Source organism: Drosophila melanogaster, chromosome 3R, assembly GCF_000001215.4.
Source record: "Drosophila melanogaster chromosome 3R".
NCBI classification, from domain to species: Eukaryota; Metazoa; Arthropoda; class Insecta; order Diptera; family Drosophilidae; genus Drosophila; species Drosophila melanogaster.
In genome coordinates this window covers 4,499,138-4,522,287 of record NT_033777.3, presented here as the reverse complement: position 1 = coordinate 4,522,287, position 23,150 = coordinate 4,499,138, and the positions used below count along the sequence as shown (strand labels likewise).

The following is a 23,150-nucleotide window of genomic DNA, read 5'->3' as shown; positions in this document are numbered from 1 at the left end:
GGTCCATGGAATGAGGGGGTATACATATATGTAGGGGTCTGGGAAGGGCAAACAGAGCACCATTAAGTTGACACATCTGCATATGAAATTTAATTAGGTGGCTGCGCTAATCAGCCGAACCGCCAGTCAGTGACGTCATTTTACCTAATTAGCAAAAGTGGCAATTAAACGCAGCCGATGGCCATCAATTTCGGATTAATCGAAAGCCGAACCAGCTGCAAAGCAAAAGTTTTTAAGTTTCCTTACCAAATTTAATGATGAGTACATTATTCTTGTAAGAATTCATACAATAACATTTCTCTGCCAATATGTGAATGGAAAATTACATTACCTTGCTTACAGTTTACAGTAAAAATCGATAATTATGAAAAACATTATTTCTCACTATTATTAAAAATAGGAATATATAACATAAATTAAATATTTGTTTAATTATACTTTTGATTGTTGATATACCAAGGGTAGCTAAGTTCAACATAAAAAGGCAATATGTACAATATTTTATATTAAAGCCAAACAAAATTCAACATACAATTTGTTGAGTCGTTTTTCTAAGCAGTTTTATAAAACTTCCACTTCAAGTGCCGAGATGTTCTTAGCTTGCCAAGTTGGTTGACCTATCTATTTCCTCTACTTACCCTCAGTAAAAGAAATCAAAAGAAAGTAAAAAGTGAAAATTATGTGAAGGCAGCTAAGCAACTGAGAAATGGCATAAAAACAAAGTTATAAAATAAAAACCACCGCATGCCACAGAGCTTTTGGCATGAGACAAGTTGTAAGTTCAAAGAGAAAAAATTTCGAAAAATTTGCGTAAGCAAATTAAGATGTCATCGCTGCTAAAAAAAAAAAAAACCAAAAGACATTCCGACCAAAAAGAATGGAGCAGAAAAATCAAATGCCAGCTAATAAAATCGGGCAGACAGCCATTAAATAAGGCGGAATTCTGAAACAAAGAATAAACACGAGATAACGCTATATAACGCTATAGTCGAGTTCTCGACTCTTAGATACCCATTTATTAGTTCAATACGATTCTTGGTCCTGTTATTGACAAAATTTTAATAGTGTTTTACTATTCTAACAATAAAATGTAAACAGCTCTTGGTGATGTAAAAACAAGTAACGCACCTTCAACATAAAAATGTTTTTATTTTTTTATTTTTATACGAAATATAAATATCATCTTGACTTTATAAATACGGAATATAACATTTTTATATTCTTATTCTTGCTATTTTTCAAACGTCGAATATTTTAAGTTTCCTATATCGAGCCTATACCTTTGGAAAAGTTAAGGGATTTCGTGACCCTAAAATCGATTTCGGATATACATAGTACGTATAGTATAGTATTTAAGGTGTAACATTCGGATCATACAAGAGTCAGGCTCAAACAGGGTTAGTTGCTCTGAACGGGGAAAGTGGCTGTTTTGGTGCGTTTTAGCTTTAAAACGTAAAGTTTTACAGAAGTGCGTTATTTATCGAATACTGTTTCAGGGATACACAGCTTAACCTTTTTAAATGAAATTGTTAGATGTAGTAATTAGATGTTAGATGTCAAATTAAAAGTAGTATGACTAAAATTACAATATCGAGCTGTTTCTTAAAAAAAACCTTTTTAAGGACTTTAAAATAATAATAAAATAAATAAAATACAGACAAACAAACCGACCAACCGACATGTTAAATTAGAAGGGATCGCCAAAATTATGTTTAATATTTATTAACAAGCCATTTTAAAATTTTTTTGTAGAGAAATATAGTTGAGATTCTTTTGATAATTTTCGTGCAGCTTTTTCCTCATTGGCAAAAGGCCACAGCTGTAAGGAAGTTCCGTTAATGGGTCATTCACTCAATTTCAGGCATAATTAATAGTGAGCAATAAATGATCAAGAAGACTTTTGGAAAAACGGACAAAAAGAAGCTTCAATTTCTCAGAATAGTGAGACAGCCAAAAATTTCGCGTACATGAAAAGAAAATGGGCGAATAAGGAAAAATAAAAAAATTCTAGAATAGTGGAAGAAAGAATATGCAAATACCGGGAATCGTGAGAAATATAGAACAAATTCTCGGAATTAGCAAGCGCGCAAATTCTTGGAAAACGTTCAATAAAGAAAAGAAAAACTCAGAACAGTAAAAGAAAGAAACAACAATTTCATAGAATGAGAATAGTGAAAATTAATATACATATAAATAAAAAGTGATTAAATATAAAAGGAAAGCCACCGGGAAAAGAAAGAAGTTTACAGCTAAGCGGCACAATAGCTAAAACTATGAAACCGCCGGCATCGACATACAGTTTGTCAAGAAACTGTTTACACACTGTGAAATAAGTTGAATTTTTTACTTTAAAGCTAAAAATTAAGTGTTTTTTGCTTAATTAAACGCAATTTGTTTATAAAATATAACAAAACAATATTTATTTTACTTATAAATCAAAAAACAAATTAAAAATATTAAATATACAAGAAAATAAACAACAAATTCCAAGTTTACACACTTTTAAGACTGTCAAGAAATAATATAAGACATCTGATAATAAACATCAGAAGATATTCCCAAGCCATAATAGCGTAACATATAGCGTAAAATCATAAACTAATCCAGATATTCCAGCCCGCCTAAAAAATTTTAAGACCCCATTTAGAGGATTATATTGCTTAAACGTAGATCGACCTGCAAAAAAAGCAATTAATAAAAATAAAGCAAATTTAAAAGAAAATTAAAAACGTACCTTTGAATGCAATTATTTGCTCATCAATAAAATGCCAATGTACTGTTTGATTTCCTCATCAGTACATTTAAGTTCAATACCGCGCTCCTGCAAACTATATATATCAGTTTGCCTTGCCATTAAATGAATTAGCTGAGTATCAAAAAATGTGTAGAAGAACTCCACTGGGGTCTTTATCTCCCCGACATAAAAAGTTTTGTCATCTTCCCAAATACTCTCTGGAGCTACAAACGGACTTGTTCTCCACTTAAGCGTCTTTGGATCAATTTTCTCCAAGCAACTGTCAACAACAACGCAAGAGTCAGGTTCACGTCCTTCAATCACTGTATTTTCCAGAAGGTCAATCTCGATACTTTCTCCCCTCTCAAGAATTCCTTCCAAATTCTTCTCCAGTATCGTAGAAATGTCTTCCATCTCATCACCACTTTCTTCGTCAGTAGAAAAATCCCAACCGAAGTTTAAAGCCCGTTAAATTTCTTCGTTAGACAAACCTTTCACTTTCGGTCTCATATCTAAATGCAAACAAAAATTATTACTACGAATGCCCAAGGTTGCTCACAAGCAACTTAGCAAGTTTAAAAATTATTTACTTACTTGTTATTCACTATTAACTAAGTTTGACTATATCACTGTCTAGTTTACTCTTTGCTAAATAATTATTTGTTTATACTTTAGGTTCCTTTTAAAGTATTATAGAAGTAAATACAGTTTGTCAAGAAACTGTTTACACACTGTGAAATAAGTTGAATTTTTGACTTTAAAGTTAAAAATTAGGGGTTTTTTGCTTAATTAAACGCAATTTTTTTATAAAATATATTTAAACAATATTTATTTTACTTATAAATCAAAAAAACAAATTAAAAATATTAAATATACAAGAAAATAAACAACAAATTCCAAGTTTACACACTTTTGAGACTGTCAAGAAACTCTTTACACATTTTGTTTTCCTACTTTGTTTTGTTCTTTTTCTTAGAACGAAAACCACAGTGTGTAAACAGTTTCTTGACAAACTGTAACTAATTTCAAAAGTTCCACCGAATATCGAAACAATAATTATTGTGATGCGCGTGCTGTTTATTGCAAATATTTTCTGCAACTAATCTCCAAATGCGTTTTTTGCTTTTCATATTTAGAGTAGACACATAAAAGAACCGTTATAATAAAGAATGAGCAGATAAGAGCAAAAGGCACGCTTACAATTAGTTCTGAATACATAGAAATTGCTCACAAGCAACGTTGGAAGTTGGACGCGAAAGGGTTAAAAAACCCCGAACAATTATTACGCACATATGGCTTCTCCCGGCTGTAATTTTTTTATGCTGTTCCACTTTTGCAAAGTGATGGACTGGAAAATTAAATTTAGGCGAGTCTCTTAAAAACTTATATGTTGAAGTGGACCTGTAATATAATATATGCTCTGAGCAAACCATTTTTCGGAATCATTTCATCTTGTATTTGTGCCTTTTTTCTTCAAGAATCATTTTCGCCAATATTTTTTTCATTTCCCGTTAAATTAATTTTATCAATTTTAGAATGTATGTTTTTTCGGGCTTAGATTCCAACCAAACTAATTTTCGTTTTATATTTGAGTTTTCTTTCCTCAGCATTTTAACTCGAAACAAGCTTCAACACGGTACTGTGAGCGGTGTCTTTTTTGGGAGGCGATCCTACAGGATTTAAATTAATATCGTCTTTATGGCCACTATTATATTTATTAACATTGCGATCTGGAATTGTCCCTTTCTTTAAATTTTTATCTCCAATATCATCTGGGGAGAAATGATCTTGGCATAAAATCAGTGATTAAGTGCTCGCCACAAAATCTTATGTTAATTGGTACTTATTCGCCCAGTTCATTAACATTGTTGGATCCTTTTCAGGAAATCTAAACAATTTAAGAGCGGGGAAATCGCACCTAGATTTCCGAAAGTGGAGTGGGCTGCACTTGTTTCCAATTATGTTTCTTCTTTTTTTCTCGGCCATAGCTATAAGGTCATTCAAATGGGTCATTAAAATGTTTTTTTTTACTAACAATTTATAAAATTCAATTCAAACATTTGTCGAAAAGCAGAAGCACTTTGTATTACCGGGTAAAATTACAAAAATACATGAACAACTAAAATTTTTTTTTCACTACTTTTCGCAATTACCATAGCATATTTGGGGACGACTTTAATTCAAAATCAATATTACTAGTAACAAAAAGGAACACATTGTAGATAAATCGGCAATGGATGCTGTCTTTTTCTCATCAAAGTTAAGTTAAGTTAAGTCATCAGGTTAAGTTAATTGTAACAAGGAGGAAAGTGACGTGCAGTCAAGAAAATGTCAACTTTAGTGTACATATATTAGAATTCCCACACACTAATTTAAAAGAAGTAAGAAGATTTCCCCGTCACACAGCTAATGGAAGTGCCAGGGGAAATTTTAATATCCGTCCGAAAAATAAGAAAACAAAATAAAATCAAACCGTTATTTAAATTATTTTTATAATTGTTTATTAAGTTTTAGCAAAACATGTGTGTGATTTTAAACATTAATGAGTTTACAGAAATATGCGGTGCAATGCGTTGCGCTTGAGATCTCGGCACCAAGTGCTCGTCAATTTAATTGATCTCTCTTCTATCTAATCTCTCACGCTCTCTTATGGCGTTATTAGAACCGAGAACTGAGTAACGGGTGTCTGATAGTCTCTTGTTTTCTTTGGAGACTTGGCGGCTCAATGGCTTTTTATTTCTGACTTTATTTAAATCAATTCCGACTCCACAGAAGCATACCAATTTTCCTTATCCCCTTAGAATTTAGGCTCTGATTTACAGATGTGTTCAGAAAAATAGCAGTGCGAGGGAAGCTAAGTAATACAAAGGTATTTTTCCATGTCCCATGTCTCTTTTCGGAATCGACTTTTTATTCCACTTATTTTTGTTAAATGGAATGTGTAGATAGGGAAAAAAAGAAAATCCGGTTAGTTTTTCATATTATCCTTTTTTATTTACATTCTTAAGCAAAATCACAACTTTTAGGCTGTTCATAAGAATATAAGTGTCTGGTTTTGACCAACGTAAAGTCCCAAATTGTCAATATTTTCTAAAAAGTAAGGTCATTCGTATATTTAAAAGGGCAATAAATTAAAAAAAGGAAATAAAAAAATTATATCTTAGTGGGTAGAGGACAGCACTGCTCCCAGGAGAAAAGAATGTTAATTATTAAGCTAAGAAGAAACGAAAAACATACAGGGACATTTAAAAAATCGTTGAATGTTCTGCCCAAATGGTATCTAATTCCATTAAATATGAATGGAAGCCCGAAAACCGCGGTACCATACGTAAAACCACAGATATAAAGGATCGACGCATAGTTCGTTAGAGCAAAGCCTATCTTTGTGCATCCTCTAGGGACATACAGTCTGAGCTGAACTTGGGAATCAGTGACGTTACTATTCGGAGACGACTACTGAATCAAAATTTCAGTGCGAGGAGTCCTCGAAAGGCTCCCCTACTTAGTCCAAGACTTATTCAGGCAGGGTTTACCTTCGCTAAAACCTACCTAAACTGACCAGTCTCAAAATGGCGTAATATCCTTTAGACTGATGGGTCAAAAATAGTGATATTTGGTGGAATTGGTTCACTACAGTTTATCTGACGACCTCCAAACACGAAGTACCACCCAAATCACCCAGTGAAGACTTTCAATCACGGTGGACCTAAAATCCTGGTATTGTTGTTTTTTTTTTGTTTTTTTTTACAATGGTATGAGTCCATAACATATGATTTACGGAATTATAGACCAAAACGCATATGTAAATATACATATTGATGTCTTACTGTCATATTTTGAATATAATATGCCCTTAAAATGGACATTCAAACAGGATAATGATCCGAAACGCAGAAGCAAATCGGCTAAGAATAGGTTCACCCGAAATAGAATACAATAGATGCAATGCCGTGGCCGGCACTATTTTTCAATTTAAACCCGAACCTGTGGGGGTACCTTAAACAATATGTGTCGAATAACTCCCCGACGTCTAAGGCTCAGATTTGGAAAGTTGTGGAGGATGTATGGGCAGGTATAAAAAGAAAAACTAACTTAGTTCTAGGTCAAGTTGAATTTTGTTACTATTTTTTCATAGCATTTCATTGAACACCAGAATTTCTGCCTGTTATGTTGTTTTAATCTATATTTTCGAAACTATTCAAGAAATGAAAGTGAAACATTTGTTAAATTGTTTGAAATTAAACTGTAAATCATAGGAATTTTTATCTTAAACTCTCAGGTCCAAAGCACTGCTATTTTTATGAACACACAGCTGTATGTATATAGGCCTCAGTGCCCTCTCTTAGTGGCCGCGGCCCGAAAATCTTTCTCGCCATATTCTTACTTAATCTTTTTCATTCTTCACGCTGTCCAAAAATCCTTCGCGCCAAGCAGCTGCACACCGCTTCATCGGACTGCCAGAAATAGAAAAGAACCATCTTGGGGATTTAGATCCCGGTCGAACCTATCTACTTGTATCTATGAGTGCCACCGCCACTCTCCTGGAATTCACAATCAGCTCTGTTGCCTCTTGTTGTCAAAAAATTGCCGACCAGACATAGCGGCTCTAAGCCCCTTAGATGACGCTGCCTTCAACCATATTATTCTTAATTGTCCGCTACTCGACCACGACAGGAAAGGTTTCATGGAGGACCTAGTGGACCCGTCGATCCTTGAATAGCACATGATCTCGAGGTGGCGATGAAGCCGCTGCGTGCAGCTGAGAGGCATTTAGCCGAAAGAAGACAACAGGAACCCAGCTACGGAACACAGAGCGCACTCTGGCCCTGCTGTAGTTCAGCAGAGACTCCAGGACTCACCGTGTTGTAAAATATTTGTATAGAAAGTGAATATTGATTAAAACATAATATTCTTTATGTCATAAAGAAAAATAAACAAAAACTAATTTACGTAAAAAATTGCGACGTGAAATAGATCTAGATATAGAACTATATCTACCAAACCCCAACATAAACATACGCATGGAACCTAGATCGAATTATAAGTTTATTGCCTACAAATTGTGAAATTATCCAACATTGTAAAAATAAATTTCAAATTCCAATCTCGGCAGCATTTCCTTTGTCTTTGTTGTTGTCATTGCCTTTGCACCAAACTTAAAGTAAACCCAGCTTCGCTTGGAGACCAAGACATAATCAACCTTTTGCTCTTCAATTAAACTGCATCAGTCAGCAAGTCTTAAATTTCAAAATACAGTGAAATAATTTGAGCGCAAAGCTCTTCTTCCAAACAATTATACATTATATTCTTATTTTATAAATATACTACTATTTAATTTTCAATATTATTATGAAGAAACATTATTTTATTAATATTCTCTGAATTTAAAGAGATGGCAGAGATCTTATTGAATTTCGAGCGTCTTAAAATGCTATTTCAGAGGCAGCGCTAGTTGCTGGTAAGCAAAAAATTGTTCAACTCGCCAGACAGTTAAATCCATCAACATAAATAATATGTGTATTAATAAACATATTTATTTCTTAATCGAATTGATTACTGCTATTGATGTCATTTCGTTTTTCGATGAAATCGTAAAATGTATCATCATGCACTGGTATATTTTCTTTATTTTTCATTTCGAAATCTTCAAATTCAATAAATTTTTTTTCTGCTGTAGAAAATTGAAGAAACTTATTTTTGGGTAGAAATAGAAGTAAGGCAATTTTGCGGAATTTTGTTACACATGAAAGAATGGTTTGAGTTATCTGTTGGAGGAGATTTGACTTTATATTGGAGAAAAGGTCACTATCCGACAAGTCTGGTTGTCAGGCCTTTTTTAATTTGTTTTTGTATGGTATTATGAAATGAATCGTAGGAAATTGGCTGCTTTCAAATTTTTTTGATATATCGGTAAACGTTTCAAGAACTCGTGTGATACCTGTAAGCTCGTTTGGTTTTTTTCTTTCAAAATGTTTGAAATCTCAATCCAATTTCCCTCTATAGATTTCAATAAAAAGAAAACTGTGTTCCATCGTGTTGGGCACAAGCTTTTCAACGTCGCATTAAAAAAAAAATTTGAGCCGTACTTCTTAAAAACTTAATTAATTTATTGCATGTATCAACCATTTTAGAAAATTCTATAATCCGTTGCCTTTATAATTTTCTGAAATAAATGATTGACGAGGTGAATATGGTCGTAACCTTGGAAAGCCGCAATTATGTTAGAACCTCTATCCGTAACAATCACAGGCTGGTCTTCATCAAGGTCTCAACCAATATTTTGTAAAATATCCATGAGTTTGGTACGAATTTTTACACCTAAAAAAAAAAATAATGAAATAATTAGCATTACTCATTTTGTTGGTGATTGAAAAGCATTCAATTTATATTTAAATTCAATTACCTGTGCAGGATTCTCCTTTCATACACTTTATTGCCAAAAGTCGGTTTACCAATATGCCCTCTCTTATATAATGTATGGTACAGGACAGATAAGACAATCTTAATTGATGGTCTGTCCATACGTCACTGGTGACTGCATAGCCAAACAGCTTGAACTTTAAAATCTCTACTTTAACTGGACCAAAGCGCTCTTGATATAACGAAGCCATGTTCCTTGAAATTGTTGTCAAATGGGGCAAAAGATTGTCGACATCTACGTATGTACGTTGCTCCCAGGTTTATCAAGAGGCAAAAGAATTTGCCTCTTTGAGGCCAGTGTCGCCAATCACATTAATTGTTCGACAATTCCTTACAATCCATTTCGTAGCGTGACTTCCTTTTTTGTTTCAGAATTAACATTGATTAGAGCTTCGTTATTTATGCAGTTTATTATATAGCACTTATGTTTAACTGAATAAGAAGTGTTGCCGGAAAATTTTTAAACACTTTTACTCTTGCTCTTGCAGGCCACAAAATCTTTCATCTGCTTTAAAAAAATAGTCCCACACTTTGCTACGACCTATTTTCCCCTTTAACGAATATACACCACTCTCCAATTTCTGTTTTATTACAGTCGTCGACTCCTCGATAATCACTGCGTTATAATTGACAACACATGGACAATTTGATAAGATCGCTAAATAATTGATATACTTCTCTGAGACAAATGCTACAATATTATTAAATAAGACGCACACGCACATAATAACACACATAAACATAATAAAACACAAACTTTGACTTACCTCCGCGCTGTCCGAACTCATTTTACCCAATGACAACATATATAATTCTTTCTAACACACTGAATTACCATTTAAAATTCATTTGGTTTCATTCATTCTTTAAACACATTCAATGAGTTCATTTCGATTGAACGCCTAAAAGTCCGAACACATACGAAGTGAACGCAACTGAATGGCATGTATTCTGAATGCGAACGAATGGATAATCTGAATTGCAAACAAAGAGAATGGTTTTATGCAGCCCTCTACTAGGGAGTAGTTACAAATTTGAATCGTCGAAGACCAGATCAATGCGATAAATTAAATTTAAATTCAAATGTGATGTCTAAATACTTTTTCCATCGCCCAAATCGTTGTCAGCCTAGTTTTCTTATCAGCAAAAAGATCGTTGACACGGTAAACGGCAAATCATACCTCTCGCGTTTAAGTGTAATTTCACTCAATATTGTTAGCATCAATAGTTTATTATTTATTTGACTGTACTATGAAAAGCATTGCACGACAGTTGCAAGCTGATGGTGTCTAAATACTTATGTACGCGTGTGCATATACTGCAGTAATCTGAGATTATTAAGTGGCTGCACCTGCGATTGACGGCAAATCCCACGAAAGGTGTGTCTCTTCACAAGGCATTGCTAAGAAGTAAGCTAGAATATGCATGTTCCTCCTTCTGTGGTCTATCCAAAAGAGCCATAAATAAAATAAAAGTATAAAATAAGTATAACTCTTACAAATGCACACGGCAAAGGAGCTTACCAAAGTGTTTGCCCATGCATTACCAACCAGTTATTCCAAGTCGTACAACGACTAAAATTCATACTAAACCAAGTCAAAGTCAGTGATCCGGAACCAATCCGTAGTAGCAAAATTGAGGTAGACTCAGATTTATTAAAGGGAACCGTCGAAAACAGAAATTCTATAGACCACAGTAACATTCTAAAAACCTATATGTAAAATGTGTCCAATCTGAGAAGCAGGAAACTCGAGATAATCTTCACTCATGGCTCAGTTTCCGTCCATCAATCCAGCACACCCTTCCTTATTTCTAGCTAAAATCATAAAAAAGGCTACGAGGGTGGACTTCCACGGCACTTACGGATGTCGCGGTAACCTAAACCACAAAAAAAGTTCCATATGAAGAAATTTCTTGAATCTTCGCTTTCACACCTTTCTTCCTAAAGCGTATATTTCTTTAATGCCTTGGGATGAAGTCCATTTCGTTTTTGCGCCAACTTTCGATTTCTAAAGCCAATTTTCCTTCGCATTCTCCAGGTGCGCTTCTTCACTACACGGACTGTCGTGTACAGTGATGCCAACGCCCTATATAATCTGTGGAGGGCTCGTGAGCTTTTTCTCTGGCGTTTGACAACAAAAATTTAAGAGAGCTTGGAGGTAGCACGAGAAAATCGATTCCCGTTAGCATTGTTTTTATAATCTGAGAAGACTCTAATAAATTACTTTAATTAAATTAAAACTTTAATGAATCTGTAACTCACGCTCACACACAGGCAGTCCGAACATGCAGATTTATAAGGAGAAAACGCACATGATTAGGCCACATTAAGGAACGATCTATGGTGAGGAAGTGACGGGGAAATCGACGGGATCAAGATATCCACGCACTTGACCACTTGTTCCAATTGTCCTACTAGCACAAGAAACATTTTCATTAACCACGCTGTAACATCTTTGTCATTAAATGGCACATAACGCCTTGATTCTGCTGGACTTGAAAGGACATTAATATTAAGCGTTAACCAATTAACTTCATGTATTTTAGTGCAGTGTCCATCAACATTTGGTTTTATAAAAGCTAATTAGTGGGATCTGGCTTTTCATAATTTATCTTGCCCAAATAAAAGATAATGGAGTCGAAGACATGAAAGGTGGATCGAGTCGCGGCCATATGCCGGCGATTTATTGGACCGTCTTACGCGCTGATTGGCTTCACTATCACTGTAACTTCGGCCAGACTGTCATGTTTGCCATTTCGAGTTATCCTTGTTTGGATCTTTGTGCTCCTGGTGCGAAATAAACTGGTGCTGAAGACTGTGACAACATGGTCGAAGAACCGAGCCGAATACTTCCAATACTTTTCTCCTCAAAGAGTGTAATGATTGTAACTAGAAACTATAATTGCCACCCCCCGGCACCGCAGTCAACAATGAAAATTGCCAAGAGTGCACACAGTGTACCCCATGGTTTTTCCTCAAATCTGCGCACGTATGAAATCTTAATTCTGAAGCTGGAAGTGTTTCATGGGAGCTGACTCTGTGCTGATATCACTCAGAACTTCCCAATTAATTATGAGCAGGTGCACAGAGTAATTATAGTTTAATATTTAACATCTCTTCTGCGTGTAAATATGGAAATGTTTCAAGTTATTTAAGCCAAAAGGTTTGGTTACGCCGGTCTGACTTTGAGGACCGCTTGATGGCCATGTATACCCCATTTTCTGTCATTTTCACTGGACTATAAACATTCCCCCATCCAGCTCGTGGTTTGCAATAAGTGAAGCTCTTGAACCGTTGACATCATCCTCAGTTTGCGTAGGTCTATGCAAATGATATAGCGTATTCGCCACGTGTACGCACGAAGGGGCGTTGCGAAACTTAGATAAATGGATGCGGCTCCAGTAAGTATCCACAACCTCCTCAAATTAATTCTCCCACTCCTTATAGCTCTCATCAATTTATTTGTATATCAGCCATATACTTGTGCTCTACGAATTTTCAAAAACAATTTACGGCTTAACCGGAAACAAAGGGAAAACCAGTAATGGAAATACTTTTCTAACCTATTAAAAACCAAAACTCATTAAGCCGCATTTATTTTGATGGTTTTAATGGTTCACTTTCAGCATCGCGCTGAATTTTTGTCTATATATACTCATCAAAACTCTAGCCTTAATTTTTCTAATTTTACCGTAGTTTCCTGGAAAAATAGAAACTCGTGGCAGCATCAGTAAACAAACTCGCCCTGCGGCTATTTCTGTGAAATCTGCATTCCTAATCTCAACATTATATTAATTATAGTTCCTGAGACCTCGACGTTCATACGAATGGACAGACGGACAGGGCCATATCGACTCGGCTATTGATCCTGATCAAGAATATATATACTTAACATGGGCAGAAACGATTCCTTCTGCCTGTTATATACTTTTCAGCGATCTTGTATACAATTTTACCAAAGACACTAGAATAATTTTCTAGTGTAATTCTAGAATTATTCTAGTGTCTTTGCTTTTACTCTACGAGTAACGGGTATACAAGAAAGTTTTCTTTTCAGCATAAAATGTTATAATTCTAGTTATCCAGCAATATACAATTTCGTTTTTAATTTAATAAAAAATGAACTGCTATTGAGACAGTTCGAAAATGAATTGAAAACGTGAGCGCGCTATATTTTCAATTTCCTTCCATGCCCTCATGCTAGCGTAGTAACAGGTATCTGATACAGCTATCTCCGTTGCTTTTCTTTGCATTGGTAACTACTGTTTAAGTCTCTAAAAATTTTTATAGAGGCCTATTTTTTTTACATATTTTGTCCATACAGAAATCAGATTTGTAGAAAGCGTGACCACCATTATTCGGAAGGAATGTGAGTGGAAGAGAAGAGATGCATACATGGATGGTGCTGCAGATACGAGTGTACGCCGAGCAATTTAAATTTTGAGTCAAGCGCATAAATATTAAGATACATAACATGAAAATGAAAATCCGAGCAAGAAGAATGTGTACGTGAATGCAGCAGACAGTTGGCATAAGTGGCCGCTTTTCCCAACAGCGTGTGGGTTTTAATGCTTGAAAAGGAAGAAAAATGGGCAGAAATTAAGCACACAAGAGGACAGACGCCAGTTAATACTTAATTTAGTGTAACTCAGCGTGTCTACCATTGCTTTTAAAAGAAAATTACGCATATCAGGAAGAAGGGTTTCCCTAGGGTTTCCAAGTTGCTTATCACGCTGCCTCTTGCGCATTATCCTGGGCCGGCAGTTATGTCATTTGTTATTGTTCTAGGGGAACGCAAATTGCCTGAAAATTTAACCACATAACTTTGTCGGAATGCATTCCATTCGTATGGAAACAACAAGAAAATCTAAGTCGGCTAAGGCTTATGCCGAGGCGTCGCTCCAGCCTGAATCTTCCCTCGGCCTCCAACCCCGTCTTTATCTTGGTCCTTCCAGTTTCTGCTGCGCTGCGTAATTGTACAATTTTGCACTTGGGCAAACATGAACTTGCCAATCGCAGGAGAAGGACCTTCGCGCCGGGATCCCATCTCAGCACTAAAGTTGCTTACAACACTTGCAGAAGATTAAGGAATCCATAACAACCAAATAAAGACAAGTTTCTCGACTATCAGATACCCTTAACTCAGTTAGTGAGAGGGCGAGGGTGATGCAAAAACTCTTATTTCGAGATTGCTCACAGTGGAGGTTTAAGTGGGCGTGGCTAAAAAAGAGAAGAACAAAAGAGAGTCGAGTTCCCCGGCGATCCATACCCATTACTCAGCTAGAGACTCGAGACAGTGCGAAGTAGAACTTTCAAAATTATTTGAAACACAATTTTCAAAAGTGTGTGCGTGGCATCCTGGACTTCTACATAAAGCTAAGAAAATTCTAACACCCCAGCTATTCCAGCTTGTGAAGAGCGATTTGCTAGAACGTACCTTCTGTGTGACGACCGATGGATGCACTTCGTCTATTAAAGCCATCGAAGCTGGAGTACCTCAAGGAAGTATGTTAGGCCCTACTCTATACTCCATCTTCTCCGCGGACATGCCCACGCGGACAGCAGTCACTGAATTAGATCGTAAAGATGTGCTGATTGCAAGATATGCTGACACACAGCGGTACTGACATAAAGCAGCAGCATTATCGACGCATCAGACGCACTGCAAGAGTACTTGGACGCATTCCAGAATTGGGCAGAGTTGTGATACATCTGCATCAATGCCGACAAATGTGCAAACGTCACCTTCACAAAGCGCATAGGTAGTTGCCACTCTGTCTTACTTAAAGAAAGAGTGCTTGACCACAAGTCATCATACAAATATCTTGGAGTGATTTTTGATATAAGCTTAACCTTCGAAAAGCATATCACGGCGACACAGCTGTCCTTTTTAGAAATAAGGTTTCTAAAATGTCTTGCCTCGCAACAAGCTTTGCCTCGCCAACAAGGTTAAAATTTAAACAAGAGCATATTCGCTCCCAAAACGTACCTGAATAAAATTCGGGTTCTTCAGGCAAAAACTCTGAGGAAGATTACAGGCTCTCCGTGGTACATGAGGATCAGAGATATCGAACGCGATCTGAATGTGACACAAATTGGAGACAAGATTCAGGAAATAGCGAAAAAATACAACGACTAATATCTCATCCTAATAGTCTAGCTAGACGACTAAGTATCGCAGCCCAAAGCCATCGGACAAGTACGAGAAGAAGATTAAAACACCACCTGTCTGACCGGAACTTGACATAAATCATACTTAATTCAAATCTTCTAAATATTACTAAACATTCCATTTCTTTAATACTCTTAATCATATAATCTTTGTAAATAACAACTTAGATAATAAGAATAGTTAAAATGATACCGATTATATATTAAGTTTTCCAAGAAGGATAATAGTACGCTAGTCAAATAAATAAAATAATTTCGTTAACAAAAAAAAAAGGTACGTGGCACTTTTGGCTGGCATGTGGGCGTTAGAGTGGGCGTGGAAAAACGGGTCAGCAAACTTGTGCTGCGTCTATGTCTCTAGAATCTGTACGCCTAATCTTAAATTTCTAGCTTTTCGTTCCTGGATCTCAACGTTCATACATGGCCAGATCGTCTCGACTATTGTTCCTGATCAAGAATATATATAAATTATATATTTCAATTGTTATTATATCGACTATGTATTTTCACTTCTTTTTTTCGTACACGCTCGTAGCTATAAATTTTAAATTAAATCAAACTTTATTTTAATAAATACAATGATTGACTTTCCCGTCACGAAATTCCTTCAAGCGGAACCTACGCGTTTCAAATTATTAGATTTTCACTACCCGACTTGTACACATTTTTGGTTAGTGTATTTTAATAATCCCGACAAAATGCAGAACTCCGGACGTGGTGCAGACCACTTTAACTTCATCACGCGGACGGACCGCAAAAGTCTGCATACCCAAATCGGTTTGCTGGTGAACAAGGCGAAGGAAGTGACCGCAGCGGAGCTGCACGAACGGAGCAAAAGGCTGAAGAACATGCTGGATGAGGAGGACAAGCGGTACGAGGAGGAATTTTCAAACACGGTGAAGAACCGGATCGACCAGGACATCAAGGAACGAAAGGAGCACCTCCACGCCATCAAGGAGCAGGTTGCCAAGCAGCAGAAGAAGTTCCTCGAGGAAAAGCACATTCAGCAGGTCATGCTCGACTGTTATGAGATCCGCGAGGCTCTTCGGCATCAGGACCTTGTGGAGACAAAGATAGTCCAAGAGGAGCAAATTCTGGAGAACCAACGGAAGAAGCGGCGCGAGTGCCAGCAGGATAACTATTGGCTGGAGCTGAATCGCCGTCGGTGGGCCCAGTTCGACTGCAACCAAGCTGAGGAAAATCAGAGGCGCCACCAGATGCAACAGCAAGTGAATCATGTCCTGGCCGTCCAAGTAGCTGAGCACGAGGAGAAGCGCAAGGCGGCACTAGCAGAAAGAATGGAGGACGAGCGGTTAATTAATTCTCTTCTGGAGGAGATTCGCTTGGAGGAGTTTGAGAAAGAGCACCAAGCTGCGCCAGTGGACCAACTAGCCTACCAGGACGAGCTACTGAAGGAGATTGAGCGAAAGAGATGCGCCCGCCTGGCGGAGTGGGAGGCGGAGAAGGCGAACCACGTGGCCTTCTGCAGGGAAACGCAACGGTTAGAAGCCGAAGCTCTGGCCAATATCGCCCAGTCTAAGAAGGACCTCAACAGAGCTACTCTCGAATACCTGGCCTACCTTCGCCGTATGCAATCTCTTGAATTGGGAATCGAAAAGATGATGGACGAGCGCATCGCCGATCTCTACCAGCTGGACATGTGCACAAAGGTCAACATTACAGAAAGGGTACGGGTGAAGCGGGAGGCTGCAGAGAAGTGCCACGAGATCCTCCGGAAGCAGATCTGCGAGGACTACGAACGCAAAATCCGGTCTGATGCTGAACTTCGGGAGAACAAAATGATGGAGAATCGCTTTGTTCATCCGGAGGTCACCCATGAAATGATTGCGTGCCGCCAGATCCAGCACAAAGCAGACCTGGATGCACAAATAAAGGAGATGAAGCGTATCCAGGAAGAGGAAGAGAAACGATTTGATAGTCGCCTTATGGCCGCTGTCGATGATCCCGTCCTATGCAAAAGATTAGCTAAGGAGATCTTGGACAATGGTGTTGATTACCTCGCTCCGCATCCAAACTGGCGGGTTATGGCCTGTAATCCCAACAAGTACATCCCCAGACCTCCGGCCACCGAGCAAGATTTCAATGCCAGAGTTGCCTGTGCCAGTGTGGACAAATGCCCTTGCCCCAGAGAAGCCAGAAAGCATTGCGGCTTCATGGCTATACTGGGTAAGCAGGATGTACCTCCCGAGGGAGCCAAGAACCGTGTGGAAGCCGCCTCGATCGACCCGGCCCAAAAGAAATCCGCCTTTCGAAATTGCCGCTGTAAATTCTATTAGTTTTTTGGATGGCATTGTTTTACAAGCAACTTGAAATAAATTATAATTCAGTTAAATAAACATATGTTACAGCTCGATTTTAAAACAGAGCTATATAGAGTATACAGAGTATGCTAGATTGTTGAAAAGTATGTAACACGTAGAAGGAAGCGTTTCCGTCCATATATATTCTTGATCAGTAAGTCTGACCGTCCGTCCGTATGAACGTCGAGAACTATATAAGCTAGATGGCGAACGCCCACAAACCGCCCAAAACTGCAACGCACATTCTATTGCAAAATATTTTGACTTTTTTTTATATTATATGAAATTTTGTTTTGATGTAAAATTCTATCAATCTGTAAAAAAACTTTTTGCCGCGCCCACTCTTACGCCCATAGACAGCAAAAAAATGACACGCCCAAATGACACGAACAATTTGAAATGTTGTCTCATTTCATGCGATTATGAAATTTCGTGATCGCATTCCCAGTAGCTGAGTAACGGTTATCTGATAGTCGGGAAAGTCGACTATAGCATCTCTCTTATTTTTTAGTTCGTTTTTAGACATCATATACGAAACAAGTTACTACGATATACGCGTACTTGCACCATCAATACAGTCGAATAAAAGATTATGTATGTAAACCCATGATATTACTCACTAACATTGCCAAGAGCTGTCATATTTGTATATTCAGACTATAGCTGGTTGCAAATCCACTTTCCGTGACTATTGGATAGCACTGCATAGGCGCATAACAGCATGCAAGACCCCAATGAAAGCGCTCATTATGAACCCCACAGTGGATGGGTGTGGTTGCTCGAAGGGGGTGCTTTGTGCAGCAGCCAGGATACACATGACACCAGTACTTTACGTGCCACAAAAACGCAATTTAATTTCTACATCACTGCTTTATTCGTCTCACACCCCTCTGTCTATCACTCCATGTTTTTCAGACGACAATTGGGGCCTGGGACTGGCCATTGCCGCCAACTTGCATGTGCCGTATCGCATCGAAATTGGCAGGACAATACGTGACCTGCATTCGCAGGATAAGCCGGGCAAAGGTGAGTATCGCATGTGCTGGTCACTGGGCCTGCTGCACTGAGCCACAAGCAACTCTTAAAATTGGAGCTTAAGAGTGTTGCCATCTGAGAGCAGAAATCTATTATTGAAAATTATATCCATATTTAATGTTCTTGATAAAGTTTGCAATATAAAAGATAGTATGGCATTTTAGAAGTCCTAGTTTTAAATTCCTAGATGAATTAATTGACTTGAAAAGATGCCAAGTCACAAATGATGATAATGATAATGATAACACGAGTTATATTTCTTTGAAAGAGCAATCTTTGATCCTAATTGTATTAGGATCTGCGTAGCAGTTACAATATTTATACTTGTGTTGTTCCCGTGCTGAAAACTCATTGCATTCGGTTTCGATTTTCAGCAATTATTATCACAGCCCCGCTGAACGATGCGAGCACCATCCTCCTGTTGTCCACCATCGAGTTGGACTGGACGGAGCAGGCGAGGAAAGACGGTCAGGGTTCAAGGCCCGGGAGGCAGCACACCAAAATCCTGCTCATCGACATGGCGGCCAGCTCATTGGACACTCAGCATGGGTTCTACAAATATTTGTCTCGGATGGGCGGATCACAGAGTGACGCCTTCGCACGCAACACGGGTTCTCCAGCCGAAGTGGTCAGCAGCAATCTTTTGGTGCTGACTCTGCTAAACGACAGACATCGACTATTTCTGAATGCGGCCGGACTGATGGCAACAATGCAGAATTTTCGCGCGCCCCTCAACGGCAACTACAAGGATCCACCACCCTCCGGGCATCGCAATGCCAGCCTGCACAAGCTGTACCCGTACCGCAATCTCCTCCCGCTCTACGATACGATTGTGACCACCACTACCCAATCGGACACTTCAGAAACCAGTCCCCAATTTGATTTTGTGGTGCTGGACATCGTTAGGGACGCCCCGGTCGCCACTTACAAGTGGAGACCACTGCTTATTCTGGAGAGCGACCCAGGAAGTCGAGGAGGTGGGTCGGTGGTGGAAGGGGGTGGCTCCTACATCTCCCACTCCATACACCCTGGATACGACGAGTGGTTGCTGGTCAGCAGTGTCCTCCTGTGGCAATGTGGTGCCATCTGCTGGACCATCGCGGCGATCTGTGTTTGCCTGTTGGTCATCATGATAGCGGGCATAGTAGCCGGGGGAATCGCCATGAGGTAAGTTTCCTGCCAGTTAATAATGTCATTATAGGGAAATTTGACTTAACGTAGCACCCAGAGTTACCGTTAAGTTATAATTTATAATAAGCAATCGAAATTAATTCAAAAGGATCTTAAGCTTAAATAAATTTATTCAACCGTATTTACATAGATTGAGGGACCGAATTGGTATTAAGTGCAATAACATTTTCTTCATTTCATATTCTTTTATTTAAGAAACTTTATACTTTAACACTCTACAATTCAATAAAAAATGTGTGTATATTTCTAAAACTTTATTAATTGATATGGGAGCTTTAAGAAATAAATTGATTTAAAATGTGCAAAATTTTAGCAAAATTGTACACAAATTCAAAATAACACTGAAAGCAACTACTGAATGCGATTTTTCAGGCATATGTGGGTATACCATTCTGACAAATGGTACACCGTACACGGTCAAATAATAAAGCCTCCTTATTTGCTATACATCAGATTTCAGAAAAGAGTAAACCCGATTCCAAGAAAAGTATCTAACAGGTAAAACGATGGACATGATGTATATATATATTCTTGATCAGCACCATTAGCAGAGTTGAACTGGCCATATCCGTTTGTCTGTAAAAAAAAACTGTGCTGTCGTGAACTGTACAAGCTAGAAACTTAAAATTTAGATTCTAATATTCTCTACCCCGTTTGATTTTATTAAATTTAATGTCGTGCTAATTTCTATTTATATTTGATTAAGCATTTTAATTATAAATATTATTATATTTGGTTAATTTTCTGCCCATTTCTATCATTGTGCCAAAAATAGTTAAATTCTAAATAAAGTGTATCTAACTAGGCTACTGTTTTCATACCCGTTACTCGTGAATGGCTCTATCGACCATACAGACTAGATCGATACATACAAATAAAGCGAAAACTAAGCCCACAAAATTATTCAATGGGTAATAAATCAAAAATAAATTGTGACATAAGAAGACAGAAAACTAACATGCCCAACAATTATAACCGATTTGCCATTTTGCCCGATGATTTAGACGATCTGCCAAATTCTGACAAAGACATTAAGAAGACCCCTAAGCCGCCTCCAATCTACATCAGAGAAAAAAGTTCCAGCGCCCTCGTAAACAAATAATGGTCCTTATTGAGAAAGACAGTTTCCACATAATTCCCCTGACCAAGGGCAACATTCATGAAACAAAAGTGCAAGTCAAAACGGAAGTCAAATACCAAATACCTCAACGATGCCAAGAAAAACTTTTATACGTACCAGCTAAAAAGCAGCAAGGGACTACAAAGTTAGTTATTAAAGGCCTTAGGCCTGAAATAACCCCTGAGGAAATTTCAGGAACCCCTAATAAAACGAGGTTTTAAGCCGAAATCAGTTACCAACATATTTAACAAAGATAAAAAGCCACAACCTCTTTTCAACGTCGAACTTGAACCAGACTCTTGGGCATTGAAGATAAACGAGAGTCACCCCATTTATAAACTGCAATATCTCTTACACCGTAGAATCTCTGTTAAAGAGCCGCATAAGCGCAAAGGACCTGTACAGTGTGCAAATGGCCAAAAATATGGTCATACAAAAACTTATTGTACCCTTCGCACTGTATGTGTAGCTTGTGGTGAGCTTCACAGCTCTGTTAACTGCTCATCAAACAAAGCTGACCCCGGTATGAAAAAGTGTATTAACTGCGGAGGTAATCACACAGCAAACTACAGAGGTTGCCCTGTATATAAGGATCTAAAAAATCGGCTACACCAAAAAGTAACTATGATGCGTGGGCAAAGCACGTCGAGCACAATTATACCCTCAAAACATACACCTGATGCCCACTTAAACAGTCTCACCAACAGTAACGTAACATTTGCAAGTGCGCTTAAATCAGGTCTTGCATCTACAAATCCTACAACTCTATTCCCACTCGCTGAACAAAACATGGTAAATGCTGATCAGCCAACAGGACAACCACAAGGCAATATTGAAACAATGATCCTTAACTTGCAACAAAGCATAACCGAATTCATGACATTTATGAGAACAACCATGGAAAATCTTATGAGTAATCAGGATCTATTGATACAGATGCTGGTACCGCAGCAGTCAAAATAATCAATGGCTCCCTTACGTATAACTCTATGGAATGAAAACGACGTTTCGCGACACAAGCTTGAAATGGCTCAATTTCTCCAAAACAAACATATCGATGTAATGCTCCTTTCTGAAACACATCTTACAAACAAGTACACATATCAAATAAATGGTTATATATTCTACGGCACCAACCACCCTGATGGTAAAGCACATGGAGGCACTGAAGTCCTGATTAGAAACCGCATAAAACATACTTTCCGCAACGACTTTTCGACAAACTACTCACAGGCAACATCTTTAAATATACAGCTGGGTAACGGACAAATAACAATTGCTGCTGTATACTGCCCACCTCGCTTTACGATATCCGTAAACCAATTTTTGATTTTTTTTCGCTTTTATAGCTGCTGGTGACTACGATGCTAAGCATACGCACTGGGGATCTCGTCCTGTAACCAGACTTGATTGACTTTGCTGTTACAAGAAACATCTCTCATAATCATATAAACGCCGAATCTCTCCCAGACCTATCTTCTGATCACTGGCCGGGCTCATTAATTATCTTCAATATGCGGATCTGAAAAATTCACCCTGTCGAGTGACATCCAATAGAACTAACTGGCTAAAATACAAGAAATTCGTAAGTTCGCACATTGAACTGAACCCAAGAATCATCAATAAGAAATGAGGTAATCAACGAGCAGGAATGCGCACAACGCCGCTACATAGAGCAATTATCACCTTTTAGCACAAAATACCCATTATGGAGACCACACCCATCTGTAAGCCCACCGGTAGAAAATGTTGTGCCAATAAGAAATTCTGCAGGTGAATGGGTCCGCAGCGATAAACATAGAGCTTCTACTTTCGCTGAGCACCTTCAAAACGTATTTCAACCAAAGCCAGCAACGAATAATTTCGAGCAAACAGTTGTAAGCCAAACGACACAGAATACAATAGAATTTCGACCAACTGAAATTGCTAAAATCATTAAGGAATTAAAGCCTAATAAGAGCCCCGGCAGCGATCTAATAAACCCTAAGATGATCATCGAACTTCCATTTTGTGCCGTCCAAACTATTTGCCAGCTCTTCAATGCAATAAATAGAATTGGTCACTTCCCTTCGTTATGGAAAAAGTCGATCATCATTATGATACGGAAACCGGTAAAGGATGATACAGTTCCATTATCATGCAGACCTATAAGTTTAC

The 23,150-nt window shown here is 37.9% G+C and overlaps 2 protein-coding genes across 5 annotated transcripts in view, besides 14 other annotated features; both read left to right on the top strand.

Moving 5' to 3' along the window:
• The window catches only part of CG34357 (uncharacterized protein), a 66,125-nt gene that overhangs the window by 35,780 nt on the left and 7,195 nt on the right, over positions 1-23,150 (top strand). For 3 of the 4 annotated variants that reach the window (NM_001104211.2, NM_001370010.1, NM_001202237.2), the window contains exons 6-7: positions 18,563-18,673; positions 19,057-19,849. In NM_001104211.2, coding sequence (NP_001097681.2) covers positions 18,563-18,673; positions 19,057-19,849 — 904 coding nt within the window. Of the gene's footprint in view, positions 1-7,168; positions 7,657-18,562; positions 18,674-19,056; positions 19,850-23,150 lie in introns of those variants that run through there. The other variant, NM_001104212.2, reaches the window with a different exon arrangement.
• Positions 979-1,016: a mobile genetic element.
• Positions 2,297-2,519: a mobile genetic element.
• Positions 2,542-3,999: a mobile genetic element.
• Positions 3,440-3,750: a mobile genetic element.
• Positions 4,033-4,356: a mobile genetic element.
• Positions 5,552-7,043: a mobile genetic element.
• Positions 10,179-10,456: a mobile genetic element.
• Positions 12,921-13,100: a mobile genetic element.
• Positions 14,268-14,316: a mobile genetic element.
• Positions 14,400-15,803: a mobile genetic element.
• Positions 14,507-15,586: a mobile genetic element.
• On the top strand, positions 15,923-17,676 carry CG34425 (uncharacterized protein). Its single transcript, NM_001104213.2, has one exon. The coding sequence runs from the start codon at positions 16,025-16,027 to the stop codon at positions 17,621-17,623; it is 1,599 nt and encodes a 532-aa protein (NP_001097683.1). The 5' UTR covers positions 15,923-16,024; the 3' UTR covers positions 17,624-17,676.
• Positions 17,855-18,149: a mobile genetic element.
• Positions 20,392-20,505: a mobile genetic element.
• Positions 20,716-23,150: part of a mobile genetic element that runs on past the window's edge.

Excerpts from the sequence above, each read along its gene's own strand:
- CG34425 (NM_001104213.2), top strand. The coding sequence starts at position 16,025 with ATGCAGAACTCCGGACGTGGTGCAGACCACTTTAACTTCATCACGCGG.